Source organism: Bos taurus, chromosome 3, assembly GCF_002263795.3.
Source record: "Bos taurus isolate L1 Dominette 01449 registration number 42190680 breed Hereford chromosome 3, ARS-UCD2.0, whole genome shotgun sequence".
In the NCBI taxonomy this organism is placed as follows: domain Eukaryota; kingdom Metazoa; phylum Chordata; class Mammalia; order Artiodactyla; family Bovidae; genus Bos; species Bos taurus.
Window position 1 is genome coordinate 87376385 of NC_037330.1, and position 17031 is coordinate 87393415.

The following is a 17031-nucleotide window of genomic DNA, read 5'->3' on the forward strand; positions in this document are numbered from 1 at the left end:
GTATGCAAGGCATGTGTATATGAAAGGTTGGATAAGGCAGGGTACACTAAGGGTCAGATGAGTGATACACACGGAAAATGAGAAAGAATTTCTCCATGCTAGGGCTTTGAATTATACATATATTTCTTTAAAAGTCTGATTTGTGCTGAGCCTTGGTTGGTAGTGAGAACTTAGTGTGATAGATAAAGGAGAAAAGGGTGGACATTCCAGTTAGAAAGAATAAAATCTCTATTTTTATGCTCCCCCATTTTTTTTTTTTTATATTTCAGGAGCCATTTCAGGTGAAAGTAGCTTCAGAAGCACTTTTAATAATGGATTTGGTAAGGATATTATATTGTGTTTACTTAGTTATTCTGATTTCCATTCTTGTGTATTTTTATTGCAGGCATAAGAGAGAGTATGGAAGACGTGTATTTTGGATCTTAACTATCCTCTTTTACAAGGAATCTAAAAATAAGTCTTTTCTTTTGGAGAAAAGCCAAACAATTGCATGTTTCCATATTTTAGAGAAAATAAATTAATGTGAGTTTTTGCAGACTGTTTCTCATCATTAACCCTATTTTAATTTCCTAGTATCCTTGTCTGCTGCCTTCTAGATAACTGCAACAAAGCACAACTCTTAAAATTTGGAGGCTCCTTGTTTTGCACTAAACTACTGAGATCTCCAATAGTTGTGTGTGTGTTCATGGTATTTTTCTATAGGAGGACCCAGAGTGGTTTTACTTTGTATCCTTATGATACCTTTCCTGTGTAGGGAGAGCAAAACAATATCTTCATTTTGCAAATGTAAAAAAAATGGCATCTTGGAGTGTTTAAATGTTTGGTTCAGTTTCTTAGCCAGCAGTAAAGATAGGTCTTAAATCCGAAGTCTGTGTATGCTGAGCCTAGCATCTGGTTCCTCTCCTGTGTTAATTCGTTTTAGAAAAGTATAATTATCATACTTGTAAATGACTCTCCTATGATAAGTGAGATTTGTTCTGGTATTTTGGCAGATGGATTTGGTTTGTATGTTTGGACTAAATCTATCTTGTATTTCTTTTAGCATGCTCATGTTTCTATGGCAGAAGTGATTGGTCTGTTAGGAGGAAGATATTCAGAAGCTGATAAAATAGTTGAGGTAAGTTTTCTCTTAAAATCTTAAAAATTATTTAGTCTTGCTGCTATACCAAGTGTTTTTATAGATTTCAGTGGATATAATTAACATAAACTTTATGATATAAATGAGAATATGCGAATGTAGAAAGTTATTTTTTCCCTGGGACTTCCCTGGTGATCCAGTGGTTAAGAATCTGACTTGCCATGCAGGGGATGCAGGTTTGATCCCCGGCCTGGAAACTGAGATCCCGCATGCTGCGGGGCAACTAAGCCTATGCTCTGCGTCATGCACAGCCATGAAAGAGCCTGTATGCCACAGCTAAGACCCGATGCAGCCAAATAAGTAAATATTTTTTTTAAAAGGAGAAACAAAGTTATGTGTTCCTGGAGGTTTCTGAACATTCCATGTATTGAACACCTGTTTTCCTTATCCACTGAGAAGGAGGGAACATTGCCAGGCCTTGGTTCCATATTGCCTTCACCAGTAAAAGCTTCAACTCCTAAAAGGTCACCTTATGATTGAAACTCGGTATGCATCATTTGCTAGAAATTTCCATAAATGATAGGGGTCATTCAATGACTTTTTACAAACATTAATATGGGCTGACCAACACTTCACTTGTCTGAATAGAAAAACAGATTTTGAGTTCCTAGCATATGGTCACACTTTTGGAGAGTACTTCATTTGCACGTTAAAGGCTGCCTGTGATAGAGACAAATAAAAGACTTGGCTTTAAAAAGTTTCTGTTCCTGTGTATGAATTCTGTGTAGAATTAACAGGATTTCAGTATAATCATTTAAGGATTAATCCTTTATAGGTCTGTGCAGCAGAACCATGTAACAGTCTGAGTACAGGACTGCAGTGTGAGATGGATCCTGTCTCACAGACACAAGCCTCGGAAACCTTGGCTGTCAGGGGCTATAGTGTTATTGGATGGTATCATTCTCACCCTGCCTTTGACCCTAATCCATCCTTACGAGATATTGACACTCAAGCCAAATACCAGGTGTGTTTATAGGTCTTTGTGTATATAGTCTGTAAATAATTGCACATTCTCTCCCCTCTCATTGTTTTCTATTAATTAAATATGCTTAGAAATAACATTTCTAGCAAAGTAATTACAAGAGTAATATATGTATATTGTTTAATACAGGCAAGCCATTACAGTACGGTGATAATTCTTCCCAGAGCCTTTAAAAATGATGGGCTGACTAGGACAGAGACTGGGTACAACTGAAATAATTGGAAATATCATGTATTTTGCATCTCTGGAAAAAAGTTTTGTTTTATTCTGCAGTTTTATGTTTGATATCTGGATGTTTTCACTATTGGCAACTGATTGTAACTTATTACCATATTGGTAAAGATTACAGCTGAAGGGTAGTGAATAAAATTTGTAAATGTATTCATGGAAAATGTAGATTATGTAGGCCAGGTGATCTTTTCAGGTTGGGTTGGACATATTTTGGCCTGAAGAGTTTAGGGTATGGAATAAATTTAATCTAGTTGCTGTTTGGAAGTGAAGTTTCTAACACACCTTTGCATTCCCTTTTCCTCTATTAGGTGTATAAAATGTTGGTATGGTTAAATACTGACTTTTAAGTTTATGTAGTTGAACTAATTTTACTTTTTTTTTTTTAATTGTAGAGTTACTTCTCCAGAGGCGGTGCAAAGTTCATTGGGATGATTGTTAGTCCTTATAATCGAAATAATCCTTTACCTTATTCTCAGATTACCTGCCTGGTTATAAGTGATGAAATTAGCCCAGATGGCTCTTATCGTAAGTTTTCAACAAAAACAGTTCTACTTTTTCTTTCATTTTTTTGAATCTTACAAATCACAGAATTTATACCTAGGCAGAGCAATTTGATGGAAAAGTCTGTGTCCTCAACTAGGGAGTCACTGTTCGCATACCATGTAGTACAGCCACCCTCTTTCCTTTTATGATTTCCTCCTACAGTGAAGCCCCCACTGTTACCACGGCCACTGGGCGAAAACATTACAATGCAGTGATAACTTACAGCCAGCTAGTGTGTACATGAGGTCCTGGAGACACTGCAGGAAGCAGAACAGGCAAAACCTCTTCTGTTTTCTTGAACATTTTTTGGTAAATGCAGTTTCACTTTCTCTGCAATGGCATTCAAATGAATAAAAAGATAAAAAGAACAGTGACCACCCTACCACATGCTCTCCATGACCTCCCAGCTTAGGCTCAACGGTACTTATTTTTATATCTATCTCAAGAAAGAATTTGGGTTGGTTTAGCCCATCATGACTCAGTTCCTTTGGGACTTATGTCCCCTGCTGTTCCAATCAGCTCTAGCTGGATAGGGAATTAGACTAAGAAAAGTAGGGATGTTTAAGATGGGAATGCAGATAGAAGTGAAAGATTAGAGGAAACAGCTAACATCTCTAGGATATTTTCTTTTCATCCTAATACCACTGCTCTATGGTATTAGGTATTAGGTATAGACTGACTCTACTGTCTCTGGATGCTGTCACTCTACATTATATTCTTTTCATTAGCTCATGAGCCCCTTGAACGTAGATACTATATTGTACTCATTTATTCTACTCTCAGTTTCTAGCCCAGCGCATGGTGTAATGTAGATTTAACAAATTAATTTCTTCATTCTTAATGATGTCACTCGGATGCCCTGTCTGTGGTGAAGACCCCAGCACCACTACCCTCCATCTCATTTACTGTTAGTTTCTGTTCTTTGTGCACCTGCAACATTTGTTTCCTGCCTTCATGGTTATTTTCATCTTTTAATATAATTTATTTAGCATGTCTCACTAAACTGTGAGCCCCAAAGAGCAGGAACTACATCTTTGTATCTCCTGTAGCACCTAATCAGTTGCCTTACATGTAAGAAGTGGTCAGTGCTCTATATAGTTTTATTGAATGAGCAGTAGTGACATTAACTTTTCCAAAATGCCCATTTTGAGCATATCACGCACACATACATATATATATGTGTGTGTGTGTATGTATCATTCTTTACCCCAGTATAATTTTACAAAAAGTTACAAAAGGAAGAGTCACAGTAAAATTGTTCTCAGTTTAAATCTGTCTTAATATCACATACTGCTAGATTTTGTGAGTGAACCTCTACTGTGCTGTTTATACATTCACCTGTGGCTATATATGATGGCTTAAATTAATTAGAATTAAATGAAATGTAAAATTTAGTTCGTAGAATCCTACTTCTGGTCAAAATGAAGTAACAAGGACCTGTCTGATACAACCGAAAAACAGGACAAAAGAAAACAATGGTATTTATAACATCAAGCAGTGAAGGATATGATTGTTCAGAGATGGGAAGCATAAAAGCGAGCCTAAGTTACCCTGGCTTATTAACTTTAAAAGAACTTCCAGGTATGGCACAAGGAGGAGAAACCCACCCAGAATTTAGCTGACTCTGAGTTGACATGATGGAGATAAGACCAAGGAGACCAGGGCAACTAAATTTGCAGGACAGAGTACCAGAGAGCAGAATGCCACTTGGAGAAACTCCAGAGATGTATAGAAGGTTCAGATTTAGTGTTTAGCAAGATATAGACCAATGCTTGTGTGTGAAGAAACTACCCCAAATGAGAAGGAATCACCCAAAAGATGAGCAGGCCCAGTGCTGGAGGCTCACGTAAGCTCCTGTCAGACAGCACACAAGTGTCCATGTGAACAGCACTGCAGAAAGTTCTCTTGAGTAGAGCTGCCTCTTCCGTTGTTAACACTGCTTATTAGGTCTTAATCCTTGGTCCTTTGCTCCTCTTGGAAACCTTCTGGTTCAAGAATTAATTAAAATTTCTCACAAGCCATGTGATACCTTGTATTACAGTACTTTGAACTGGGTGCTTGACATATTTATTTGTGTGTTCATTTATTCATTAATTTATGTCTGATGGCTAATCATTTCTCTACTTGTAATAGGCAGGAAATATACTTAGTGATTAGTTTTATTCTGACACTTAAGTGGATAAAAATAATCAGTGCATATATGTGTAATTGAATCATTTTGCTGTATACTTGAAAATAGCATATTATCAATTAATTATACCTCAATTTTAAAAAATAATAAGCCTATCAAAAGTAATCAGTACAAAAGGAAATTTTTACTGGTTTAGTACCTTTTTTTAACTTATAAAATACTCATTACCAAATAGAGATGTATAATATGTGTGTGTGTGTGTGTGTGTGTGTGTGTATTTTCTTTTTTATGAGCACAGACTGCAAATGCATTTATTTATTTACTTCTATTTTGGTCTCATTTTTTACTTCCATTAAGAATAGGAGTTGCTTACCTGGACTCAGATCCCAGCTCTGACATGCTTTTGTTATTTTACCTAGGGCAGGTTACTTAATATCGCTCATTCTTTGCCACATCTGTAAAATGAAAAAAAATGATTACCTTGCTTATGGGGCATTGTAGAGACTGTCAGTAATGCATATAAGTGCTTAGTAAATGATAGGTCTAAAGTAGGTAGTTACAATTATAGCTATAGCCTGTGCTTGGTAATCAAAACATATCAAGTAAATGATTGTTATCACAAAAGGAGTTTGTGTAGTAGCTTATGTATTATAATGTGTCACTCAAGTTCTTGGAGGGGGAAAACAAAATGGAAGAGAATTGAGAAATGAAAAAAATCAGCTATCATCATGCTGTTTGTTCCCTTCTCTCCTTCCATACACCTGAAAAAAAATGGGGAGAAAAAGCCTTTTTAGAGCATATTGACAAATTATGTTTGCATTGTATGGAAGTATAGTTATGATTCTTTTTTTTCCCCTAGTACCTTCTGATTTGCTGGCATTTTATTTACTTGAAAAGCTTTATGATGGCAAAAATGCAAGTTGAGAGGCAGTATGATGTAAAGGTTAAGAACATAATCTTGAGCCAAACTGCCTGACTTGAAATCCTGGCTCTCTCTCTTGCTAGTTATGTATGAATAAGTCCAAGAGCAGATTATTTAATATAGCCTTTCTGTGGCTCAGTGTCATAAAAAAAGAAAAGGGAATAATACTGGTTGCTAGTTCATGTGGTGTTAGCGTTAGTCGCTCAGTCATGTCCGACTCTTTGCAATCCCATTGACTGTAGCTCCTCTGTCCATGGATTCTCCAGACAAGAATACCGGAGTGGGTTGCCATTCCCTTCTCCAAGCTAGTTCATGTAAGTGGCCTTTATTGTTGTTATTCAGTCGCTAAGTCAAGTCTGGCTCTTTGTGACCCTGTGGACTGTAGCACACCAGGCTCCTCTGTCCTCCATTGTCTCTCAGAGTTTGCTCAGATTCCTGTCCATTGAGTCAGTAATGCTATCTAACCTTCTCATACTCTGCCACCCCTTCTCCTATTGCCTTCAGTCCTTCCCAGCATCAGGGTCTTTTCCAGTGAGTCAGTTCTTCGCATCAGGTGGCCGAAGTATTGGAGCTTCAGCTTCAGCTCAGTCCTTCCAATGAATATTCAGGACTTCCTTTACTGGTTGGATTTCTTTAACTGGTTGGGTCTCCTTGCAGTCCAAGGGACTCTCAAGAGTCTCTTCCAACACCACAATTCGAAAGCATCAGTTCTGTGGTGCTCAACCTTCTTTATGGTCCAGCTCTCATTTCCATACATGACTACTGGAAAAACCATAGCTTTGACTAGACGGACCTTTTTTGGCAAAGTGATGTCTCTATTTTTGAATACGCTGTCTAGGTTTGTCATAGCTTTCCTTGCAAGGAGCAGGCATCTTCTGATTTCATGGCTGCAGTCACCATCTGTAGTGATCTGGGAGCCCAAGAAAAGGAAATCTGTTACTGCTTTCACTTTTCCCTCTTCTACTTGCCATGATTTTCGTTTGAATGTCAAGTTTAAATCCAGGTTTTTCACTCTCCTCTTTCACCTTCATCAAGAGGCTCTTTAGTCCCTCTTCACTTTCTGCCATTAGTATGGTATCATCTGCATTTCTGAGGTTGTTGAAATTTCTCCCAGCAGTCTTGATTCCAGCTTGTGATTTATCCTGCCCAGCATTTCGCATGATGTACTCTGCATATAAGTAAAATAAGCAGGGTGACAGTATTCAGCCTTGTCATACTCCTTTTCCAGTTTGTAACCAGTCCATTGTTCCATGTCCAGTTTTAACTGTCCCTTCTTGACCCACGTAAAAGTGTCTCTGGAGTCAGGTACCGGTGGTCTGGTACTCCCATCTCTTTAAGAATTTTCCACAATTTGTTGTGATCCACACAGTCAAAGACTTTAGTGTAGTCATTGAAGCAGATGTTTTTCTGAAACTCCCTTGCTTTCTCCATGATCCAGTGCATGTTGGCAATTTGATCTCTCGTTCTCTGCCTCTTGAAACCCAGTTTATATATCTGGAAGTTCTCGGTTTCTGTACTGCTAAAGTCTAGCTTGAAGGATTTTGAGCATAACCTTGCTAGCATGTGAAATGGGCACAATTGTACAGTTGTTTAGACATTCTTTGGCATTGCCTTTCTTTGGGATTGGAATGAAAACTGACCTTTTCTAGTCCTGTAGCTACTGCTGTGTAAGTGGCCTTACATCCATACAAAATCCATACAAAAGTCCCCTCTAGGGACTTTTCTGGTGGTCCACTGGCTAGGACTCCATGCTCCCAATGGAGGGGGCTCAGTTCCAACCCCTCCTCAGGGAACTGTATCCTGGATGCCATAGCTAAGACCCCGTACAGCCAAATTAATTAATTAAAGAAAAATACTTTTATATAAAGCCTGGCACATAGTAAGCATTATACCAGTGTCACTATTATTGTATTGGCCTTTGGTAATGAATCACCTGAGCTTTTTAAATATACCACAAATATAACTACATGGGGATTTTGAAGGATATATGAGAAATTACTAAGTAGGCTCATCTTTTGGTATTTTTGCCTTTCTAACTTATGTAAGTGATATCTACCCTTTGGACTTGTTTCCTCCAGAGTTTATGTGACTCAAGTGATGTTACTGCCTCTCCAGAATTAAATCTAGTCCCTCCCTGCCTAGTCTTACGTCAGCACACAGAGGGAGGTGGAATGAATGTAGGCTTAGAAGTCAGACAAGACTGCTGGAGTGTGAAATCCAAGCTCTTCGCTTTACTAGTGGAAACAGCTTGTTCAACCCGTCTCAGCCTCAGTTTTATGTGTTAAATAGGAATAATGCTACCTATCTTATAGCACTGTGTTGATAATCTGTGTTTTAAAAAAAGTCATTGGGATGGAACATAGCTTGGTTTGCCTAAATCAATCCCTGTTTAAGCCTATGGTTCTGGCAAGTACATCTAAGTGCCCACTTTCAATCCAGAAGCCTCTTGCTTTGGATGATGATTTATATGATCATCTTACCTGTCACAGTTCTTTGCATAGAATTGTCATGCAAATGGCACTGTTCCTTTTCTTTATTAATTGCTTGGCATTAATAGGCTTAATGGACCAAGTTCAACCAGGCAATGCATAATTAATGAATGCCTCCTATGTTTAAAGTGCTGCTTAGCTGGTCTGCCAAGTTGCAATTGTGAAAACAGTGATGGGAATTGTAAGTAATTAAAAGGAGATTGGAGATTCAAGAAATAGTTGGTAAAAATGTGCTTCTTTATGCTGTTCTAGGTTTACCTTATAAATTTGAAGTACAACAGATGTTAGAAGAACCTCGTTGGGAGTTAGTGTTTGAAAAGACAAGATGGATAATAGAAAAATACAGGCTATCCCGGAGGTATGTGCTGTGGTTTGAGAGGGTTGCACATCTGCAGTGTTCTCATTAAACTATGTTTTAGGGAAAACCCAAGTTAAATATAAAATTGTGATGTATGGCATCAGTGATAGTTTATTACAAAACTAATGTGTTTATAGTATTTGTTTCATTGGTTTGTTTTCATATTTCTTCCAACAGCAGTGTCCCCATGGATAAAATCTTTCGCCGAGATTCTGACCTGACTTGTTTGCAGAAAGTAAGCTTCCTTCAGTTTAATTGGTTTCATTGTTCATAGAGTCTAAAGCTGTTCATCTTGATGTGTTTTCCCATGATGCCTGATGCTTTGTGGATACATTTTCTGTGTGTTTCTTTTATTGCTTTTTCCTTTCTAAATTTAATTTCTAGGAGATAATTAGTAATGTGTTTTGTTGCCCAGCTTGCATATAGAAATAATATTGTTTTAGAACAAAATTTGTCAATGTTGGCTGATTACTATTGTACACAATGGAGAGCATTTTTCTTATTTAATTAAATTCAAAAGCACCATGTTCCCATTTAGCTTTAACAATTGATCATTTTTAAAAGTGGTAGTATAAATCTGACAAATTTAAATGGTCATTTTACTTAACTTCTGGTAGAAAATAAGAGTCTTGAATTATTTTATTTCATTTCTAGTTTTGTTTCTATGAGTGTATTGAGAGATTGGCAAGATTGGCCTTTCTTTTTTTCTTTTAGTAACAGTTTGGAAATAGAAAATTTTAACTTACTAAGTTTCTTCTTTAATATTTTTTACCCCCTCCTATTGTAGTCACTTTCTTTTTGTTCTATTGGAATATTAATATACACATTTCCCAGGAACTAGACTCTGGCATCCTATATTTGAAATGGTAGAATCTTGTATTTTAATGTACATAGATTTTTATCCCATAGGATTCTTTGCTTTGTAAATAAAACTACTTAAAGCAAATCCACAAGTTCGTAGAAAGCATGATACATACAGTCTCAAGATTATCTCTTTATATAAAATCAGAACTAACCTAAGCATTCCTCAACAATGGTTTCCTATACTTCAGCTGTACGATTATTAAACACAAATTTATCCTCAACCTCCTCAACCTCCTAGGAGAGTGTTTCTAATTTAAGCACTAGAATTTTTCTAAGTTAAGCACTATAAAATAGATTTGCAAAGGGATAAAATGATAGTAATGCAAACTCTCTTCTTGTACTTTTCTGTATTTCAATATAAAACTTTTCTTTTCAACTAGCTTTTGGAGTGTCTGAGGAAAACTCTGAGCAAAGTGACCAATTGCTTCATTGCTGAAGAATTCTTGACTCAAATAGAAAATTTATTCCTTTCCAGTTACCAAAGCAATCCAGAGAATGGAGTGGCTGAAGAGAACTGTACTGTGGGGCAAAAGGAATTGTTAATGTAATTATCTTAAAGTAAGATATTTTAATCTTGACACGGTAGATCCTACTTTGAGAGTTATAACCTTGAAATTATTGTTTAACTGTGGTACAGCTTTGACTTTTTTGCTAGTTCATGAAATCCAAACTTCACCACATACACCATCTGGCAAGAAAGAGAGCTGGACTTGTTTTCATATGTGGTACTCAGAGTGTTGTGTGAAGTGGGGTCGGCCTGCAGGTGCAGTCTTCCACGGCCAGTCAGGGCGTGAACTGGAGGGTGGCCTCCCTGCTGTCTTCAGGTTGATGAATGGATTGTGTCTCGAATTTTTGCTTCCCCTGAACTAGTCATTCCAGTTTTGCTGTCTCGTGTCTCATTAGGAGCACCTCTGTTCTCTTCATGTGTTTTTTTGAGGCTTGTTTATGGTTGCAGATGAGATGCGGGTGGGTGGTCACTGAAATAATGAACATGGTTGAGAACTGCTGGTTTAATGAATCTAACAGCATGCTATGCGAGGCCAGGGGAGGCCTGGAGAAGAGACCTAAAGGAGAGAATCAAATGACCAGCTGTTTAATTACAGATATTTGCTTCCATTTTACTTTATAACTGCACTGCTATAGGATGTGCCATTTTATCAGCTGTAGCATTTTGTCAGGCTTTGAGATACATAATATAAGGAGCTTCAGCTATAGGTGCCACTTAACTAGTGTTTGTGATAAAACTCAGTTAACTAGAACACAGGTAATCATAACAAACTAGATTTTTTATTTTTCCTCTTCCTACCTGCTATGAGGAGAAAGAGGCAAATTACAATAAAGCTTAAATAAATCAGATTTGATTTTAAAAACAAAAAATCCTTCCAGGACATATTATGTATTGAGCCCAGTTCTGTATACTTGCTGAATCCAGAACAGGGGTCAGTGGACCTTTTGTGTAAAGGGGAAGTTAATAACTTAGGCTTGGCAGACTGCATACCATCTCTGTCGATCATTCTTCTTTATATTTTTTAACAGCTCTTTCAAAATGTAAAACCATTTTTAATTCATGAGCCCCATAAAAGACAGGTTGCTGGCTGTTGTCTTCCAAACCCTGCTCCAGAGGATTGCAAATATTTAGAATTTATTTTCAAGTGCATGAGCCTGAGCCACTGAAAGGTCTTGCATCATCTTCATCAGTTCTATTGCATCTAATCTGTGTATGATCTGTAATTAATATCCAAGGAAAATAAGTCAGTGTTGGAAGGAGCAGTGAGCCAGTTTTAGATGATCTGGGTCTTGACTCAGTCTTGTGAATTGGGGGAATATAGTCTACCTTCTCTGGGCCTAAATTCATGTTTAACTGAGGTCTACATTATCTTCCCTGTGTCCTACGAGGTCTAAAATCTTGTAATTCACTCTAATCGTTGGACTTATTCACCTGGAGGTTATATTTTGAGATGGTACAGTCCCAAAGTTAATTTTAAGTGTTTTTTAAGGAAAGTGGCAGTATTTTCCGTTTTTCTACATTCATTTAGGATAAACAGTGAAACATAACTTACAAAGCAGTTACTGTGGGGACCAGGGATATTAGAACTGTAGACCAAAAATAGGAAACCTGAGTTCTTACCCGAATTCTCTTACCAGCTTTGTTATGTGACAATCACATAACCTTCTGTATGTCAGGCTCCTCACCTGTAATTCAAGGGCAGAAAGTATGCTTCTGTAAAAGGTAGTGGTTCATTCCTTTGTACTCTTCCTTCTGACATGTTTTCTTCATTATACCTCAGGAACAGACCCTAGAAAGTGGTATTAATTAGCTTTCTTAATTGACATTTCCCTGTTATATTGATGGATTGGGGTTGGAAGATAGTGAAAATTAAGAATTCTGTTCTCAGTCTGGGTCTTCTGCCTGCTTGTGGGTTACTACATTTAGTAACCTAAGCCATACTATGAGGAGCTCAAACATGGTACTGTTCAGAGTTTAGTGCTTTTGGAGCATAGTTTTTTTAAGTAATACTTCCTGACTTTTTTTTTTGATAATAGAGTACATTTATCCTTTTAGAAGATAATTTTTAAAAAACAGAAACCATATTTAACATTGTAGTATAAACCTTTCATTTTTTTTAACATCATGTAATTTTGAATACAGTCTGTGATATTTTCCTCCCCTCCTCCCTCATTCATTCCTTTATATTTTTCTTATGATAGTCTTAAAACATTTTTGCAGCTCTTGGTGCCCACATTCCTATCACTGCCAACCTTGGCCTGCTGAGGGCAGTAGGAATCAAGCCTTGAGAAGCACGGGAAGTCTCGGACTGAGTGGCAGTGTGGGAGTTTAAGAGGCAGGGTCTCAGAGGGAAGCCTACCTCTAGCAATGTTTACAGAGTGGAGATAGGACCTGAAAACATCAGAGTCTCTTCGTCCTGATTTGGTCCTTACTTTTGTGCAATGACAATAAAATAAGGAGCTTCGTTTTGTTTTATTTTTTTTCTTTTTCCAGCTTGCCTACTGGAAATTGACATTATGATTACTTCACTAGTATTAGCTCTCTTTTAGTCTCATCCCAAAGTAATATTCAAAAAAAGAAAAATCAGTGGAATAAGATTCGCAAGACCAGAGGCTGCCCCTGGGTCATTTCAGCCTTGGCCCATCGGCCCTCAGTGCTGCACTGTAGCTTCCGTGGGCCTTAGACACTTTGGCCTTTTTGACCCTCTTCTTCCACAGAAAAACTACTAAAAATCAATGTTACAACTGCATTTGTATAAAATGAATTTAATATTGTATATGCATACATCCTCCCATCTGAAAGTGTTTTTTGTGTTATAAATTTAAAAGAAATTAAAACATTTGGGAGGGCCTCTAAATGTATTATAAACATGAGACCTGGTGCCTAATAGCTCAGTTGGCCCTGCCTATATTCTGTTACCCCTCCCCTATAAACTGACCTCACAAACCCTAGCGGAGCTTTGCCACACAGCCAAAAACACTGCAGTTCCTGTGGCTTTAGATCCATAGACATGAGCTTTGGTCTTGACTGACTCCACCAACATTCAGGACTTAGTTGGAACCATTCATCCCCCAAAGAAAGATGGGCTGAAGTGGCTAATTTTAGTTTTCAGGTGGATATTTTGTTCTGACTCTTATTACGAGTCACGGCTCCTGCCACCCTTTCTTCCTGCATTTCCCTCAAGCTCTTTTTTCATCCCCACTCCCTCAGTTGTCACCTGTCGGTGTGTAGCTATGAGATCCGCCATTGTCACGTGTTGAAAGCAAGGCCTGGAGAATGGAGTTGAACAGAAGCATTCTTGTTTGCCAGAAGCTGACTAAAGCTGCCCCAGCCTTCTCTCCGTAACTTTCCTCCCCCCCAGGAGTGGGGCAAGGGCTGTGACGCACAGGTTGTTTGGGCAGCGAGGAGACTGTGGGCTCGGCATGCCACCCTGAGTGGGCCTCCTGCTCTTCAGTTCACCTTCTTCCTGTTTATCTTGCTGGGTCCTCATGAGCTGAGCTGGAGAACCTGGAGAAGCCAGTACAGGCAGGAGGCCCTAGGACTGATGCTCTGTCGCGTCCCTACACAACCCGGAAGGTAGCTACCGTCTCAGGACCCCAGCTGGTGTTACCTATACTCTTCTCTACCCAGAGCCAGAGGCTCAATCTAGAGTCACACATTATGACATTTAGGAAAACTTACTTCACACAAGCACAAAGATAAAAAGACATACATTTGTGTCATCATCTGTTCCATCAGAGGTAATACAGCATTTAACAAAGAAATGTGATCATTTCCAGTTTACAGTAGTTTAATAGCTTTCTTACAAATTAGTATCATATTTTGCAATATTTCCAGAAAACCACTGTGGAGAATAATGTAATATGCTTTAGCATAATTCCTTACCTTTTCTTAAAGGTTTTTTCATTTAACCTGTAATTTGGGCTTTCTGGTATTTTCTAAATCTTTTCTTTTAAGCTTCCTTAAATCCTTTCTAGAGCAAGGCAAAGAGTAAGTATGTTATCCCAGCTAAGTCAGGAAAAAGTCAAATATCCCAGAGAAGCTGTGATTATGCCAGGGGCTCTATACCAAACTAAATTTGAGAAGGTAAAATTAATTCATGATATGTGGGTTGTTTTATTCCTTTGACTATATTTATGAATATATTCATAAGAACTCTTAATTTCTGCCAAAAAAAAAAAAAAAATGCCTGATCTGCCATCTTTGAGGTTTCCTGGAGTACTCTCTTAGGAATTAAGAAACATGTTAACTGTGATCTTACAGTTTGTATTCCTGTTTCATAGGTTACCACAGAACATTTGTTTCAGATGAATCATAAAATAATATTTAGATTCTAGCATGAATTAAATAGATGGGTCAAATATATCTTTAAATTTGTGGATCTAATGTGTGAATTGTGTATTATGTACAAGTTTACCATGATTATTGATAAGCCTGTTGCTGTTGTTTTCCCCAAATGTTATTAATATCAGTGTTTATGGAATTTCTTTTATTAGTTTGAATCTTGGAATGTTCTGTACTAAAATATAATTTAAACCATTTTGTACAATTAAATATGATGCCATGTTGTGTATATCTGTATTAAAGAATATTGTAAATATTAATGTTTGTACAATTATGAAAGCTTTTCCTCAAAATAAGTGAATTCTCCTCCTTGTACTTAAATTGTGACATAAAATAACTGGTTTTAAACTTTGGGGTTTTATCTTATAAGAATTTAAGGGAAACATTCTAAAGATTCTATATAAATAAAATTTTGAAAATAAAGTGGTGAATCATTTGGTCTCTGTCTAAATTATTAGCAGCATACACACTGATTACAAACAATGCCCCCATTAATTCAGCAAATATTTGCTGAGCATTTTAGGGACACAAAGGTGAATAAGGTCTTGGTTCCTTTCCACAAGAATCCTACTCCCTAATCCTACTACCTGATAAATGAGAAGCATATAGAACTGACATGGGTAGGTAAGACACTAAGATAAAAACAGGAACTGATTATAAATGCCTGTAAGACTGCAAGGGTAAGAGGTGTGTAGATAGATAAATGAGAATTCTTTAGAATGTAAGCAGTGAGATTGATTGCCGGAAAGATTACCTTTAAACCTTAATGATATTTGGGGACGATGTTCCAGATAGAAGATATTTCAGAGATAAGTGACCTTGGAGCATAGACATGGAGGTAAAGAACGAGCGAGTTAGAGAATGATGAGTCTTGGGTTTAAGAGAAAAGTCTCATGTGGAATTAACTCATTAACTAGTCCTTAACTTCCCAGTTCTTACTTTCTGCAAAACCTATCAATTTGAAAAACTGAACAACAGGGTCAGACTTGTGTATATTCAGTACATATAGATCTTCACTGTCTGTCCTTTTATTGAGGACTTCTTTGCATTTAGCACATAAACATCTACTCATTCTTTGCAAACAGTGCGTAGCACTCTATAGTACAAATTTGCCATTATCAGCTTTGAACTGATGAACTTCAGATGATCCATTTTTCTATGAAAAGTTATTTTTGTTTGCACACTTCTAAAACTTCTCTGAATAGGTTCCTAGATACTTATGCTAGATGAAGATCTGTGTATAAATATAAATAGATTTATATTTTGTTAGTAATAGAAAATTTTCCATTTCTACAAGTGAATTTTTCTCTCAGTAGTACAGTTCATTATCTTGTTTACAGAACCAATTTGAATTCAGGCTCCTAAATGAAAATAATTTAGGTGGCGAAGTATAATCTTAGGAGTTCTAATTCCATGAGGCATTTATTTCATCGGACGTTCATTCCTGTGTACAGCTGTTATGGATTCCTGCTCATCAAGCATTTGCTATAATTTTGATTGGCCAGCATCACAGTCTGTGTGTGGCTCCAGACCAGGATTGTCCACAGACCTATTTGTACTATAATAATGGTTTTTCTCACTGTTGCTGATGTGTTTCTACATCACTGATTCCCAATTATCTTCCCATAGAATGCTAGGTTAAAAGAAAATAGTATTTGCAGCAGCTGCTGCTGCTAAGTCACTTCAGCTGTGTCAGACTATGCGACCCCATAGACGGCAGCCCACCAGGCTCCCCTGTCCCTGGGATTCTCCAGGCAAGAACACTGGAGTGGGTTGCCATTTCCTTCTCCAATGCATGAAAACGAAAAGTGAAAGTGAAGTCGCTCAGTCGTGTCCGACTCTTAGCGACCCCATGGACTGCAGCCCACCAGGCTCCTCCGTCCATGGGATTTTCCAGGCAAGAGTACTGGAGTGGGGTGCTATTGCCTTCTAGTATTTGCAGAGTTATAGCTAAATTTAAAAACCTGCTTTTGTCTTCTGTATTTTTTCTGCTATCAAAAACAAGCTTTACCAGTTAATAACTCTAATACTTGTTACCAGGCATAATCAAGGATTCCTTGCCCACCTTCCTCCATTAACAAGTTAACCTCAAAATGTGGAATTGGATAGTTCTGAAAGCAAGTTAACTGCTTAGATTATTTTACCCAGATTAGTGATTACTGAACTTAATCTTGTGTTTCAAAACATCTGTTAGATAGAACTCAACAGTAATTATGGTATCTTTAACCATCAATAGGCTTCCCTGGTGGCTCAGATGGTAAAGAATCTGCCTGCAATGTGGGAGACTGGGGTTCGATCCCTGGGTTGAGAAGATCCCCTAGAGAAGGAAATGGCAACCCACTCTAGTCCTCTTGCCTGGAAACGTCTATGGACAGAGGCTACAGTCCATGGGGTCGCAAAGACTGAGCTTGGAACCATCAGTAACTAGGAGATTATCCACATCAGGCTCCCTTTGTGTAGCAAAATACTTTAAAGGAAATCTTGAACAGAATTATCTTCCTAATCACAAAAAATGAGTGGA

The 17031-nt window shown here is 37.6% G+C and overlaps 1 protein-coding gene across 2 annotated transcripts in view; it reads left to right on the forward strand.

Annotated features, from left to right (window-relative positions):
- Window positions 1-14949, forward strand: part of MYSM1 (Myb like, SWIRM and MPN domains 1) — a 41723-nt gene extending 26774 nt beyond the window's left edge. Inside the window, exons 14-20 of one of the 2 annotated variants that reach the window (NM_001192408.1) lie at window positions 270-320; window positions 1043-1117; window positions 1914-2102; window positions 2744-2876; window positions 8689-8794; window positions 8972-9029; window positions 10039-14941. In NM_001192408.1, the coding sequence (NP_001179337.1) occupies window positions 270-320; window positions 1043-1117; window positions 1914-2102; window positions 2744-2876; window positions 8689-8794; window positions 8972-9029; window positions 10039-10206 (780 nt within the window). In that variant the 3' untranslated portion in view covers window positions 10207-14941. Of the gene's footprint in view, window positions 1-269; window positions 321-1042; window positions 1118-1913; window positions 2103-2743; window positions 2877-8688; window positions 8795-8971; window positions 9030-10038 lie in introns of both variants that reach the window. The other variant, XM_005204551.5, reaches the window with a different exon arrangement.
- The last annotated feature ends 2082 nt before the right edge of the window (window positions 14950-17031 follow it).